This window comes from Tauraco erythrolophus, chromosome 31 (genome assembly GCF_009769465.1).
Source record: "Tauraco erythrolophus isolate bTauEry1 chromosome 31, bTauEry1.pri, whole genome shotgun sequence".
Classification (NCBI taxonomy): domain Eukaryota; kingdom Metazoa; phylum Chordata; class Aves; order Musophagiformes; family Musophagidae; genus Tauraco; species Tauraco erythrolophus.
In genome coordinates, this window is record NC_141495.1 from 1,237,754 (window position 1) to 1,252,394 (window position 14,641).

The window sequence follows — 14,641 nt, forward strand, 5'->3', positions numbered from 1 at the left end:
GCCTTCAAGCGGTAACTCCCTCTCGCCGGGACTCGGTGGGCCCTCGACACCCTCTCCGTCACCCACCACGGGCACGGCCCGGCGGCGCGGTGCCCCCCCAGCCTCCTCCCCTCGGGCACGGCCTCTGCGCGGCCCCGCTCCGCTCCCCGCACCGTGGTGCTGCGAGGGGTCCCCGAGAGGGTGGCCCTGTGGGAAGCGAGTGCGCATGCGCGGCATTGCCCTTTTAAGAGCTACACGGGGCGGGGCCTCCCCTGCGGGCGCGGGAACAGGAACAGGCGGCAGCTCCCGTCAGGCCCCGCGCGGTTGCCGGGGCGACGCGGGCGCGGCCCGGCTCCGGTGTCCCCGTCCCGGTCCCCCCCGATGCCCCCCGCCCCTCCCCGCTCCCCGGCGCCGGGCACGGCCGCGAGCGGTTACCAAAATAAAAGAGCAGGTTTAATTCACCGAACACAGAACTCCCGCCGCGGCGGGGCGGGGCGAGGCGGCCCCGGCCCGGTACGGGCGGCCCCGGCCGGGCCGCGTCCCGAGTGCCGGGCCCCGGCAGCGGGGCCCCGCCGCCGCCCGCCGCGCCGCACACACACGCACCACACGCACGGCGGCGGCCCCGTCACAGCAAAGCAGCGGGGGGGGGCGCGGCCTACAGGCCCTGCGTCTTCAGCTCCAGCGGCTCGGCCGGCGGCTCGGGCGGCGCCTCGGCGACGGCGGCGGCGGCGGCGGGCGGCTCTCCCTTGAGGGCGGCCAGGCGCTCGGCGAGGCTGCGTCGGCCGCGGGCACAGCGCGAACTCGTACAGCACCGCACCCAGCGCCGCGCCCAGCAGCGGGCCCGCCCAGTACACCTGCGGGGGGGCGGCGTGGGCACCGGCACCGGTACCCCCGGGCGGCCCGGGCACCCCCCCCGCCCCGCTCGCTCCCACCCCCCCCCCCACTCCTGCAGGGTCCGGCCCGGCCGCGGGGCACCCACCTCCCAGAGCGGGGGGCGGCATGAGTGAGGGGCGGCCGCGCGTCCCCCCGAAGTGTCGGGGGGCAGCAGGGCTGGAGGGGTGGGGGGCTCCTTGGGCCCCATCTGCGCAGCCCCCAGCACCCCGGGGTGCTGCTGTCACCGGGGCGGCTGCGGCAGCCGGCCCCCTCGGCGGGCACACTGCGGCTGGGGCAGGATGGGACAAGCGGGGTGGGATGGGGAGGGTCCGGGGCGGGATAGGGGGTGCCCCCACCCCACTTACCCAGTGGTTGGCGAAGTTGCGGGTGATGACGGCGGGGGCGAAGGAGCGTGCGGGGTTCATGCTGGCGCCCGTGTAGTGGATCTGCGGGAGGACAGGGCGGTGGGGGGAGGACGGGGTGGTGGGCTGCCAGCCAGCTGCCCCCATGGACCCAGACCTGCCCCTTCCCGCCCCCAGGGCCACGCCAGGAGGGTCCCCGCAGCTGCCCTTACCCCGAAGAGGTGGCCGAGGGCGAGGGAGAAGCCGACGGGCAGCGCGGCTGAGCCCGGGCGCCCGTCGTGGCGGTCGTCGAAGCTGGCCAAGACGCAGAGGATGAACTGGGCGGTCAGGAGCAGCTCCACCACCGTGCCCTGGCCCGGGCCCACGCCGGGGTGCAGCTGTGCGGGGAGGGGGCTCAGCACCTCGCCTGCCCGCAGCTGGCACCCCACAGAGCTGGTCTCCCATTCCCCCAGCACCCCAATCCCCCGCAGCCCTGGCCGTCCCCCCTCAACGCTCCCAAGCACCTCCTGGCCCCAACTGCCTGTTGACCCCCTTGATACCCCCAGCCCCACCGGACCCCAGCCCCCTGCTCACCCCCAAACACCTCCCGCACGCCCAGCCCCCATTGCTGCCCCGTGCCACCCCAAAGCCTCAACACCTCCTGCACCACCCAATCCCCCTTGAGTCCCCCCCCATCCCCTCAGTGCTCCAACCCCCCCAGCATCTCTGAACCCCCATGACAGCCCCACGGTACCCCAAGCCACCTCCTGGAGCCCTGCTCACCCCTCCCTGCCCCGCTGCACCCCAGCCCCCCTCAAGCACCCCCAGCCCCGCTCACCGCGCTGAGGCCGAGGGTGCCGCGGACGGGGGCTGGCGTCACCCCGTAGAGCACGCCGGCCCCGGCCAGGGCGCCCAGCAGCTGGGCCAGCAGGTAGCCCACGGCGCGGGGCATGGAGAGCTGCGAGGCCATCAGGAAGGCCAGCGTGATGGCCGGGTTGACGTGGCCCCCACTGACGTGGCCCAGCACCTGCACCAGGGTGGCCTGGGCCAGCCCGAAGGCCAGGGCGGCCCCCAGGACGCTTTGGGGGCCCGGGGCCCAGCGCAGGGAGGCCCCCAGCCCCAGCAGGGCATAGAGGAGGCTGCCCAGGAACTCGGCCAGGACGGCCCTCCAGAAGGCGGACGAGCGCAGCTCCCGCATGGCCTGGCCCCGCTGCCCTGTGCCCCGCTCCCCTCCCGGGGGCGCCCGTGCCCACCTTTATAAGGCCCCCCCGGGCCGGCCCCGGGGGTGGGATCCCACCGCCGCCACCCCCTGTTACCACTTCGCTGCCCGGTGCGGGGGACGGGTGACGCACGGCGAGGGACACCCCCCGCGCCCCCCCCCCGGGACACCCCGGGGCAGCCCTGCACCCCCAGCACAGCGGGGACCCCCCTTGAGTTGCATCCTCCATCCCTGCGGCTGCCTGGCCTGGGGGGGGGCTCTGACCCATAGGTGCCCTCTGTGGGGTGTGGGGGACCACCATGTCCGGGGGCCAGGGACAGCGCTGAGCCCCCCCCATGCTTTGGGGGCACACCAGGGTGACCCTGCTGGGAGTTGGGCTCCCCCAGCCCCACACGGGAGGGGCCCTGGGTGCCCCCCCGGGCCAGCCCCACTGGGGGCTGCGGGGGCTCCCCCCTCCCGGCCCCGTTGTCTGCGGGAGGGTTATTCAGCCCGGCTTAGCGGGCGCTAATTCCCCGGCCGGGGGGGGATTAGGGCCGGGCACGGCCATTGGTGCCCGCCGGAATCTGCCGGGGCTGCAGAGGCCACGACAAAGCGCTTTGCTGCGCTCAGCGCCGCGGCACGGGACGGGGCGGACGGGGGGTCCCGGCCCCCGCCCTGGCCACGGGGCCGCTGGGAGGGGGCACCTGCTCGGGCTAGCTGGGGAGGGCATACAGCTCCGAGGGGGGTACAGGGCAGGACCCCTGGGTGCCCCCACACCCCGAAGGCACAGGACGAGGGTCTCGCGGCTGCCGAGACGCCCCATCCCTCACAGCAACGCTCCGCACCCGGCTCCGACCCAAAGCCACCTTTAATCTTCCGGGGGGAGAGGGCAATTGGGGGGAGGAGGGGGGCTGGAGCCATCTGTGCGCGGCCCCCCCAGCCCCCTCCCATCCTGCCAGGGGGGGCACCGTGCCCCAGGTGCCCCACAGAGGGTACTGGGCTGGGGGGCTGGCGAGGACCCGGTGTCGGGGCCCACATGCCACCTCCCGCAGGCTGGGTCAGAGCTGGGGGCCGGGGGGCTCAGGCTGCGTCCTGGCGCCGCTCAGCTGGGGGTTCTGGGCGGCCGCGGGCAGAGGGCGAGGAGGGGGACGGGCTGGTGGTCTCCACGGGTGCCACGTCCCGGCAGGCGAGGCAGGCGCCCAGCTTCTCCCGCGAGGCGCCGGGGGCGAAGATGAACTCGTAGGAGAGCCCGGCCAGCACCGCGCCCAGCACCGGCCCCAGCCAGTACACCTGGGGGGCACGAGGTGTCATGGGTGTCCGGGGGGGACACATCAGGGGTGTCCTGGGGCTGGGGAGATGCGGGGCCAGGGGCTGCTGGGCACTGTCCCAGGGATGGGGGGGACGGGGGACCCCACACCAGGGACAGGGGACTGACGGGAGGAAGCTGCTCCGGGCATGGGGAGCTGCGGGGGCATCACATGTTTGGGATGGGGGCACCGGGAGGGGCCCATCCCAAGGGTGGGGACCGCGGGGGGACCCATCCTATGATGGAGGGACCGGGAAGACCCAAACTGGGGATGCAGCCGAGGGTGGCCTGTCCCAGGGGCACCCAGGGACCCACCCAACCGAAGGGAAGAGCCAGAGAACGTGTCTTGGGGTGGGGACGCGACCGTGGGGGTCCCACGCTGCTGCTGGGGGCACCCATCCCCACACTGGGGTCTTGGGGGGGGATCTGGGCGTGCCGCCAACTCACCCAGTGGTTGTCCCAGATGCCGGTGACGATGGCCGGCCCCAGTGAGCGTGCGGGGTTCATGCTGCCCCCAGAGAACGGCCCTGCGGGAGAGGGGGGTCAGGGCTGGCTGGGGAGGGGATCAGTGCCCCTGGGGAGGGCAAAGCGGGTGGGGGGTCCTCACCGCGGCCAGGGCGCCGGCAGTCACAGCGCTGCCCAGGGCCAGCCCGCCCAGGGGGCCTGCGTGGTCGGCGGTGGCGAAGGCGGTCAGAGCCAGCTGGAAGGTGGCGAAGGTCTCCCAGGCCAGAGCCTGCCCCGCCGTCCCCACCGCGCTCACCTGTCGCGACAGCCCGGCCTCAGCGCCCCGCTGCCGGCCATGGGCATGGGCACGGGCACAGGGACGGGGACACTCACCCTGGTGACGAGGCCGGTGTCATCCGGCAGCACCAGGCGGGCAGCAGCGGAGGCCAGCACAGCCCCGGCACACTGGGCCAGGAGCCCGGCGACGCTGCGCATGGCACCGAGCTTGCGGGTGCAGAGCAGGGCCAGGGTGAGCGCCGGGTTGGCCTGGGGTGCCCCGAGGGTGCAGGCCAGCGCCCCCAGCCACCAGCCCCCCGGCAAGCGCCGGCGCCAGGGGCCCGGGGGCTGCCGAGGCGCCCAGCACCACCCCTACAAAGATGAGCGTTGCCGCCATCTCCGCCAGCACCTCCCGCCAGAAGCACCCGCTCCGCAGCTCCTGGGGGCAAAGGGCAGCTGGGCATCACCTCAGCGGGCACTGTGGAGACTGGAGTCATGGCGGTGGGGTGCCATGGTGGCAGAGTGCCTTGGCAATGGGGTGTGGTGGCAGTGGGGAACCTCGATGGGGTGTTGTGGCAGTGGGGGACCTCAGTGATGGGGTGCCATGGCAACAGGATGCCTCGGTGACTGGGTACCATGGTGATAGGGTACCCTGCTGATGGGGTGCCATGGCAACAGGATGCCTCAGCAACCAGTGACTTGGCGATGCACTGCGATGGTGATGGGACCCTGACCCCTCAGCAACTGGGTACCAAGAGTGATGGGGTGCCACGGCAACAGGGTCACCACGGCAACAGGAGCACCACAGCAAAGGGGACACCACGGCAACAGAGATGGGGCTACAGGGGGCTACAGTCATGGAGGGGGGGCAGGTGCCACAGCAGGGCTGGGGGCCATGGTGAGGGGCACACAGGGACCCCTGTGCCGGGGCTACGGGCTGGGGGGCTGGGTGCTGAGATGGCAGACCGGAGGGTCCCCATGAGTTCGGGGGCTGCTCGCTCACCCCCCCCGGGCAGGGAGGGGCCCCAGGACCCCAAGGCCATGGTTCTGGGGGCGAGGGGGGCACCAAGGGGGAAGGGGCCGGGGCACCGCAGCGCGCAGGGCCTTACCTCCCCGATGGCCATGGCACAGCTGCGGCGCCAAGGCAAACACGGAGGATGCCCAGAGTGAGGGCACCTCCCGCCCCCCCCAGCCCTGCCACCCCCGGCACTGCCAACCCACGGGGGTGTGTGGGAACCCCACGCTTGGCATGAGGTGCCCCTGGGGCGCAAGATGGGGGTGAGGCTGGGGAGGGCCCTGGGGGGCTACAGTGGTCCTGGGATTGGGCTCAGAGCATCTCTGGGTGCCATGGAAACGAGCCGGGACCCTTTGGGGGGTTGCCAGGACGACCAGCGCTCCATCCCTCGGTGAGAGATGAAAGGCAGGGATGAAAGGCTGGGGGGAGCGGGTGTGCAGGAGAGGGCTGGGGGTGCCCCTGCGCGTCCCTGCCAGCTCAGCAGCCCTCCCGCACGTGGGGTGAGTCAGCGGCTCAGCGCGGGCACGCGGCGCCCGCCTGCTGACGCCCTGCAAAGAGCCAGAACAATCCGCACCCGGCGCTGCCGCGAGGGGCCACGCGGGCGGACGCACGGACACGGAGCGGGGACACCGGGGGGCAGGCGGGGGGAGTGGGGCGGCAGCGGCTCCCCCAGCCCCATCGTCCCCGGGCACCCCCCGCCCCGGCCCAGCTCACCCGCCTGAGCACCGGCCATGCTGGGCACGGCTGGGCACCCCCCGTCCTGCCCCCGTGTTGGCTGGGGGGGCCCCGTCCTGCCCCACAGACCCCCGCGGGACCCCCTGTCCTGCCCCGACCCGACAGAACACCCCGGGGACGCTGTGTGCCCCCCAGACCCTCTGGGGACCCCCAGGTCTGCCCCTGCACCCCGGGACCCTCCATCCTGCCCCACAGCCCCCCCGGGACCCCCATCCTGCCCCACAGCCCCCCCGGGACCCCCATCCTGCCCCACAGCTCCCCCGGGACCCCCCATCCCGCCCCACAGCCCCCCCGGGACCCCCATCCCACCCCACAGCCCCCGCGGGACCCCCCATCCTGCCTCACAGCCCCCCCGGTGTCCCGGACCCCCCGATCCCCCATCCCGCTCCTCAGGAGCCCCACGCGCCCCCGGACTCCCCTTTCCCACCCCCCCCCTCCCCAGTTTAACACCGCCCCACCGCGGGGCGGGGGGGGGCGGAACGGGACACGACAAGATGGCGGCCCCCCGCCCGGCCTCAGCCGCGGGGCGGAGCCAGCCGGCGTCACGCGGGCAGGGTTGGGCGGTGCCAAGATGGGCGGGCGGCGGGCGGGGCGGGGGACACGTGACCGGCCGCTCCAAAATGGCCGCGCCCATGGTGCGGCGGGGCGGGGCGGCTCCTCCGCCGAGGGGTAATGGCGGCGGGGGCGGGGCTTCGCGGCCTTAAAGGAGCCGCGCTTAAAGGGGCCGCCCGTTACGGGCGGGGGCGCTCCGGCCGCACCGAGGTCGCTGGTGCCGCCCGTGCCCGGGCAGGCAGCGAGCACCCCTGGGGCGGGGGGCCCGGGTGCAGCCTCCCCCTCCCCGCGGCACCGCCGGGTGCCGGGCGGCTGTGGCCGAGCGAACCGCGCGACGGGCCTGGCCGGGGGGGCCGGTGCCGGTGCCGGGAGGTTCCCCCGGTGTCACCCCGCACGGCCCGGCCGGGGCACCGGGGCGACGCCCCGGCTGGACGGAACGTCCGGGGGGGTCCGCACCTGCGGCGGGCGAGGGGCGGCACCGGAGGGGGGGCCCCCACCGCGCAGCCGGGGCGGGGGGTGCGCGTCCCCGGTATCCCCCCTTCCCCCCGGCGCGGCGGGGCTCCCCGGGGGGGCGCGGGGCCGCTCCCGGCGTTAGGACCCGGCCCCGCCGTGCCCGCGCGTTCCCGCGGCTCCCGGGCGTGACGTCAGGCGCGGGCCCGCCCGGCTCCCGGCCCGCCCCGGCCGCTCCGCTCCCGACAATGCTGCTCTCGGTGCCGCCGCGCTCCGGCCTCCCCTTCGCCTACAACAAGGGCGGCAAGAAGGTACGGGGGGTCCCCCGGGCCCCCCCGGCCCCCTTCCCGGCCCGCCGCCAGGCCCGGCCCGCGGCCGTGGCGGGACAGCGGGACCCCCGGCCCGGGGCACCCCCCCGCCGCGGGGGGCGGGGGCTCCCGCCGGGGTGGCCCCGTCCCCTCCCTGGGGGTTGGCCGTGGCGGGGGGGGGGGCGGCCCAGGTACCGGGGGGGACACACCGGGGTCCTCAGCGGGCCTGGGGGAGCGGGGGGGGGGGGGGGGGGGGGCGGGACCAGCCTCCGCCCGGAGAGGGGTCAGGGCGGGACACCCGGCTGAGCCCCGGCGCGGGGGGGTCCTGCCCGCCCACCCCGTGCCTCAGTTTCCCTCCCTGGGGGGCTGCGGTGGCCGCACACACCTGGGGGAGGGGGGGGGGTGTTGGCCCATCCGGGGGCGAGGGGCTGCGGGGCGCCACGCGGGGCCGGGCGGCCCCCACCGACACCTGTGTCCACGCTTGCACACGCGTGTGCAACACGCGCACACCTGCCCTGCACGAGCACGGGCCTCGGTGCCCCCGCCACGGGGTGACAGCCCCAGGCGGCCCTGGCGTGTGCCCCCCCCCCACCCCGCGCACACGCTTGCACACGCGTGGAGGGCAGTGCACGCGCTTGTGAACGGTGCACTCCGACACGCGTGTGCACCGACACGCGTGTGCACTGACACGCGTGTGCTCACTCGTGCCAGGGGGGCCAGGGGTGTTGGTGGGTCCCAGCCGGAGGACTCCACGCAGTTGGGTGACCCCCATCCCGGGGGGGGGGTCGTGCCGGGGGTCACCCCCGTCCCCAGGACCCCCGGCCGGTACCGGGCACGGGGCCCGGAGCTGCGGCAGAGCCCGGGCTGGGGGTGCAGGGCTGAGGTGGGGGGGGGGCGCGGGGACACGGGGGGGGAGGACCCGAGCAGGGGGCCAGGCCCAGGGGGGCGCGGGGGCGGCCGCGGGTGATGGATTTTTTCACGTTGACATCAGGCCCGGAGGTTTCCCGGCCGGTACCGGACCGGGGGTCCCGGGGGGGGGGGGGGCGGTCCCGGGACGGGCAGGATCCGTCCCTGGGCTTTGGCTGCACCCTCCCTGGGGGGCCGGGATCTGGGGGGCCGCAGTGAAGCCGCGGCTGGCTCTGACCCCGGCCCCCCCCCCAGCAGCCTTATGTGCCGCCGGCGCAGCCGCTGGGCCCCCCCAGCCCCAGCCCCGCCGGGGGGGGCACGGACCAGCTCAGCAAGACCAACCTCTACATCCGGGGGCTGCACCCCGGCACCACGGACCAGGACCTGGTCAAGCTGTGCCAGCCGTGAGTGGGGCCGGGACCCCCCCGGGGCTGGGCTTCCCACTGCCCCTTGCCCAGGACCCCCCCGCGGGGGGGCTGGAGGCCCTGCCGGGCACTGACCCCCCCCGTTTCCCCCCAGCTACGGGAAGATCGTCTCCACCAAAGCCATCCTGGACAAGACGACCAACAAGTGCAAAGGTTGGGGGGGGCCGCAGGGCCGGGGGGGGGGGCTGGGGGCTGCAGGGGCCCCCTCATCACTGCTGACACCCCCCCCCCCCGCCCCAGGCTACGGCTTCGTCGACTTCGACAGCCCCACGGCGGCGCAGAAGGCCGTGACGGCGCTGAAGGCCAGCGGGGTGCAGGCGCAGATGGCCAAGGTACAGTGCGGCCCCTCGGGGCCCCCCCCTGACACCCAGAGCCCTCCCGGGCCCCCCGGCCGGCTCCCTGACCCCCCCCCCCACCAACAGCAACAGGAGCAGGACCCCACCAACCTCTACATCTCGAACCTGCCGCTGGGGGTGGACGAGCAGGAGCTGGAGGCGCTGCTGAAGCCCTTCGGGCAGGTGGTCTCCACCCGCATCCTGCGGGACCCCCACGGGACCAGCCGCGGCGTGGGCTTCGCACGGTACGGGGGGGGGGGGCTTCGCACGGTACGGGGGGGGGCCGGGGGGGCTTCACGTGGTACAGAGGGCCAGGGGGCTCTGCTGTAGGGTGCCCAGGGCAATGCGTAGGGCTGGGAGGATGAGGGGGGTGCTTGGGGCTGCGTAGAGCTGGGGGGGGGGTAGCATGGGGCCGGGGGGGTTGCGCAGGGCCGGGGGCAGCCATGCGCAGCCCCCACCCCAGCCCCGCTCCCCCCAGGATGGAGTCCACGGAGAAGTGCGAGGCCGTCATCACCCACTTCAACGGGAAGTACATCAAGATGCCCCCGGGGGTGCCAGGTGGGCTGGGGGGGTCCCGGGGGCCTGGGGGGGGCCGGGGGCTGGCTGACAGTGCTGACAGCCCCTCCCCGCAGCCCCCCCAGACCCGCTGCTCTGCAAGTTCGCCGACGGGGGACAGAAGAAGCGGCAGAGCCAGGGCAAGCTCGTGCCCAATGGCAGAGCCTGGGCCCGGGACGGCGACGCGGTGAGGGGGGCTGGGGGAGCATGGGGCAGAGGTGGGGCATGGGAGGGGGTCCTGCTGGGGGGGGGCAGACCCCACGCTGCCGGAGGGGCTGCAGGGCAGCGCTGACCCTATTGCACCCACAGGGCACCGTGACCTTGGCCTATGACCCCGCGACGGCGCTGCAGAATGGGTGGGTGCCCCGTGGCCCCCCAGACGCCCCCCAGCCCCTCGGTGGGGTGGGGACTGCTGGTTGTGTGTCCCCTGTCCCTGACCCCCCCCCCACCCGCAGGTTCTACCCCGCGCCCTACGGCCTGGCCCCCAGCCGGATGATCGCCCCCACGGCCCTCGCCCCATACCTGCCCTCCCCCGTCTCCTCCTACCAGGTATGGGGGGGGGGAGGGGGGCAGAGGGCAAGAGGGGGGGTCCAGGAGGGGGGTGTCCCCACGGGGGGAGGGGTGGGGTGCTCAGGGGAGCCCCCACCCGCTCCCACCCAGCCGCTGCCGCAGGTCCATGGCCCCGCCTGGATGCACCAGTCCTACCTTGTGCAGCCCACGGTGAGCGCGGGCGGAGGGGGTGTGGGGCCCCGCCCACTGCCCCACCCACAAATGCCCCACCCACAAATGCCCCACCCACAAATGCCCCACCCACAAATGCCCCACCCACAAATGCCCCGCCCACTGCCCCACCCATCTGCCCCACCCACTGCCCCACCCACTGCCCCACCCACACCTGCCCCACCCACTGCCCCACCCACACGTGCCACACCCTGACAGTCTCCCCGGCCCCCCCCCCCCGCCCCCTGCAGCCATGCCCCGCCCACTTTGCACATGCCCCGCCCCCTGTGGCCCCGCCCCACTGCCCCACCCCAAGCCCCGGGTCTCCACTGTCCCGTGTCCCACAGACCCCCCCCCCCCCGTCCCTGCGCCCCCAGACCCGGCTCCCCACAGCCCCCATGTCCCCCCCATGCCCCGTGTGCCCCCCCGTGCCCCCCGCCCCGGTGCGTGCCCGTGCCCGAGCTGACGCACCGTGCAGGGCGCGGTGCTGGCCCCCGCTGTGGACCACGCCGTCCCCCTCCAGCCCTCCGTGGTGGCCCCCCTGGCCCAGCAGCTCGGCCACCTCTCACTGGGCAGCGCTGGCACGGTAAGACACTCCCCCCACCCCCCCCCAGCTACCCCCAACACCCCCTGCCCCCACCCCCCCCCCCCACTGACGCCCCTGCTGTGCCCAGTACGTGCCCGCTGCCGCCGCCGTCCCCGGAGCCTTCATCCCGCCATACCCGCCGGTGCCGCCCGCCCTCCCGCTGGAGGTGAGTGCTGGGGTCCGGGGGGTTCCGGGGGGGGGCACAGGGGGTTGGGGGGCTCAGGTTCTGCTAACGCCTCCCCGCAGGATGGCAGCGCTGCCCCCAGCCACGGCCCCGGCGAGTCGCCCTCCGAGCCCACCGCCTTCCCCTACCCCTACCCCAAGTAGCGGCGGGGGGGCCGGCCCCAGGGACCCCCGCCCGGTGCTGTCCCCCTCCGCTGCCGCCGCCACCGACGCCTTGGGAAGGACCCGCACCCCGGCCGGGGGGTCCCTGAGCCTGGGGGGGTCCCTGTGCGGGGGGGTCCCGCTGCCCCCCAGCCAGGCAGCTCCCCCCCCCCACCCCGGAGGGCTTTTTTTCCTCCCGGTTTTCTAAAAAACTAAAAGGAAAAAAGACAAAAAAAAAAAAAAAAAAGAAAAAAAAAAGAAAAAGAAGACAACACGCCGCCCCGGGGGGGGCCGGGGGGCCGTCCCGGCCACCCCCCCTCGTGCTTCCAGGGCCCGCGGCCCCGCCAGCCCCCCCAGCCGCGGTGCCCCCTGTGCCTTCTGCTGCCTGGTCCAGCCGGTGCTCCCGGCTCGGGGACCGGGGTCGGGGGGTGATGGTGGACCCCCACCCCCCCGCCATGGGGTCCAGTCTCCGGGCACCAGCCCCCCCGCAGGGCCGGTGGTGCTGCCTCCCCCCCGCCCCCCGCCGCAGCCATTCCTGCCCCCGTGGGTGCAGGCCGGGGCTCTGCATGCTGCCCCCACCCGGCCCAGTGGGGGGGGAGGAGAAGTGCAATAACCCCCCCCCCAAAACCCGCCTCCACGGGCAACGGGCACCCCGAGGGTCGACCAGGCACTTTAGAGTCCCCGTGCCCGGGGGTGCCGCGGCCCCGGCCCCCGCGCTGCCCCCCCGAACTGCCCCCCCCCCCCCCCCCCCCGCACAGCGACAATCAGGGGGTCCTGCGGGGGCGGCTCTTGCAACCAAAGATTGAGGAGGTCTGGGGGGGGGGGCCTGGCCCCCCTCGCCCCCCCCCCCCCGGCTTCGTGATCCCACACTGGGGGTCTGTCCGTCCATCCCCCCCACAGGGGGGGTTGGGGGTGGGAGGCAGCCCCCCCACTTGCTTCCAGCTTCGGGGCCAGCTGTGCCCCCCCGTGCCAGCTCTGCCCAGGGCCTCCCAGTTCTTCCAGCGCCCCCCCTAGTGCAGAAGGGTCCTCGGCCCCCAGTGGGGCCCCCGAGGTTACCCCCCCCGGGGCCAAGGGCCCCCCCCCCCGGGGCAGCGGGGACCCCCCCCACCACACATCTACCTCACCCCACAGCTCGGTGTGTGCTCAGCCCAGGCCCGGGGGGGGCAGGGGGCTGCAGCCCTTTGCCCCCCGCCTGGGGTGACACCACCCCCCCGGTTTCCAGCCATCACCCACCTCTCCCGTTGCTGCTACTGCCCGGGCCCCCCCCCCAACCCCCCCGGGCACAGCCCCTTTGGTTGGGGGGCATAGACCCCCCCAAGGAAGGAACCAAAGAGGGAGACCCGCTGACGGCCCCCCCCCGGGGGCCGGGGGGCACTGGGACCCCCCTGCTGAGCCCCCGCCCCACTGCTGGAGGTGGGGGGGGGCTGAGCCTCGGGGTCCCCGCCGGCCCTGGGGGGGCCCAAGCTGCAGAGGAGAAGCCGAGGCCCCCCCGGCCCCCTCCTGCCCCCCCTTTAATTTATACGTAGCGCATTTTGTACAGGTTTTTAAGTTGCTTTTTTTTAAAATCTCGAGAGGTTTCTAGTTTTGTATTTCTTCTGCTTCCGCGCTCGGCCCCCCCAGCTCCCCCCCCTTCGAGGTTTTTGGGTTTTTTTTGTTTTTAAATAAAAAGGCAAGAAAAGCAAATGCCTCTGTAATGTGGGGAGTCGGGGGGGGGGGGGGGGAGCGAGGGGGTGTCCCCACAGTTTAGAGTCTCTCAAAGCATCCCCCCCCCCCAGCTCAGGGCCCCCCAAAGCATTTCCCCCCCACCCCAGGGGCCCTCAAAGCATCCCCCCCCCCCCGCGCCCCCAGCACATTCCCCCCCCCCACCAGCTCAGGGGTCCCTGCTGCCCCCCCCAGCCCAGCCCCTCCGCAGCCCCCCCCCACAGAGGGTCGGACCAGTGGGTGTCTATCAAACGTGAGTCATTTATTCTGGAACGCGACACGCGGGGTTGGGGGGGGGGGGGGGGGTCCTACAGCTCGTGGGGACATTGAAGGGACGGGGAGGGGGGCGAGAGGTGCCGTCCCCCCCCCCTCAACCTTATTAAAAATGAGATTGGTCCTAAAAATATAGAAAGAAATAAATTTAAATCCACAAAACCTGTACATTATCAAAAAGTCACTAAAACGACACGGCTGGTTATAGAAAAGGCGGCCGGGGGGGGGGGGGGGCTGGAAGGGGCCGCAGCCGGGGGGGGGACACACACACACGCTCGATGCTCCCGATGACGCCGCAGCCCCCGGCCGGGGGGCACAGAGACACAGCCCCGGTGCCCGTGCCCCCCACCCTGGGCCTGGGGGGGGGGTGTGGGGGTGGGCACCGGCCGTGGGGGGCTGTGGGGGTAGAGGGGTGTCAAACGGGGCGGGGGGGGGGCGGAAACTTCAACTGAACGAACACGAGAACGACACGGAGACTCCGGCAACTTTCCCACGACGGAAAAGCCGTGACGGGCGACTGAAACCCAAGTTTAGAGAAAATATAAATATTTCTGCGGATAGAAAGTCAGTTCAGAGACTCGACTCCACCTCTCAGCGCAAAGCAAAAAAATAACATAAAATAAAACTTTCTGAGGTTTTCTGATAGAAAAAAGGCTACTTTGAGAGACGGGGGGGCGGGGGGGCGGCTGGGGCCCCCCTGCCCAGGTAGGTGAGTTGTTTTCAGTGCTCTGTGGGGCCGGGGGGGACGTGCCCGGGGCCCCCCCACGGCCCCACCGGCCGCCCAACCCCCAGAGCGAGTACCCGTAATATCCTGGCCGGGGGGGGCCCGGCCCCCGCCCCGGCCGCCCACCGCGGTGGGGGGGGGGACCTGGGGGCAGGGGGGGGGACCCCCACCCCAGCTCAGGCCCCTGCCGGCCGGGGAGGGAGCCCCCTCCCCACCCAGTGCAACCCCCCCCGCCCAGCGGGGGTCTGGGGGGGCAAACACCCGCCTGAGGCTTCAAGTCCATATTGGGGGGGGGGGCGGTGTGTGCCCCCCCCCCCCCGCCCGGGGCTTGCAGTAGCGTCCCTGAGGGATCCCAGTCGGGGGCGAGGGGGCGGCCAGGACCCTTGCCCAGCCCCGGGGGTCCCCGTGCCGGGGAGGGGGGGCCGGGCTCTTCCTGAGACGTGGAGGCAGGGAAAGGGGCTGCGGGGCCCCCCCGCCCCCCCCACTTTGGTCCCTGGAGCCAGGTGGGGAGGGGCCCCGGCCGCGGGCAGGGGGTCCGAGGGCAGCGGGGGCTGCTCCGGGGACCCCTCCCTGTAAAGTGTCTGCGCGGGCGGGGGGGTCCCGGCCGGGGCGGGG

The 14,641-nt window shown here is 74.1% G+C and overlaps 3 protein-coding genes across 5 annotated transcripts; 1 reads left to right on the forward strand and 2 right to left on the reverse strand.

The window, feature by feature from the left end:
- Positions 1–634: 634 nt before the first annotated feature.
- Positions 635–2,391, reverse strand: MIP (major intrinsic protein of lens fiber). Its single transcript, XM_086628535.1, is given in 5 exon segments — positions 635–760; positions 762–833; positions 1,218–1,298; positions 1,427–1,591; positions 2,032–2,391. Coding segments are annotated over 5 exon segments (804 nt in total).
- Positions 2,392–3,471: 1,080 nt separating this feature from the next.
- On the reverse strand, positions 3,472–5,541 carry LOC147526560 (aquaporin-4-like). Its single transcript, XM_086628507.1, is given in 6 exon segments — positions 3,472–3,681; positions 4,145–4,246; positions 4,305–4,457; positions 4,535–4,714; positions 4,716–4,856; positions 5,527–5,541. Coding segments are annotated over 6 exon segments (801 nt in total).
- A 1,876-nt stretch (positions 5,542–7,417) lies between these two features.
- RBMS2 (RNA binding motif single stranded interacting protein 2) lies at positions 7,418–11,331 on the forward strand. Of its 3 annotated transcripts, none has more exons than XM_086628524.1 (12): positions 7,418–7,480; positions 8,639–8,787; positions 8,903–8,961; positions 9,049–9,140; positions 9,231–9,388; positions 9,622–9,701; positions 9,776–9,885; positions 10,008–10,247; positions 10,371–10,418; positions 10,897–11,004; positions 11,093–11,170; positions 11,251–11,331. In XM_086628524.1, the coding sequence occupies exons 1-12, from the start codon at positions 7,418–7,420 to the stop codon at positions 11,329–11,331; spliced, it is 1,266 nt and encodes a 421-aa protein (XP_086484650.1). The 3 variants fall into 3 exon arrangements, with proteins under 3 accessions (XP_086484650.1, XP_086484649.1, XP_086484648.1); XM_086628523.1 differs by having other exon boundaries at positions 10,008–10,054; positions 10,154–10,418; XM_086628522.1 differs by having other exon boundaries at positions 9,049–9,388.
- Positions 11,332–14,641: the final 3,310 nt, after the last annotated feature.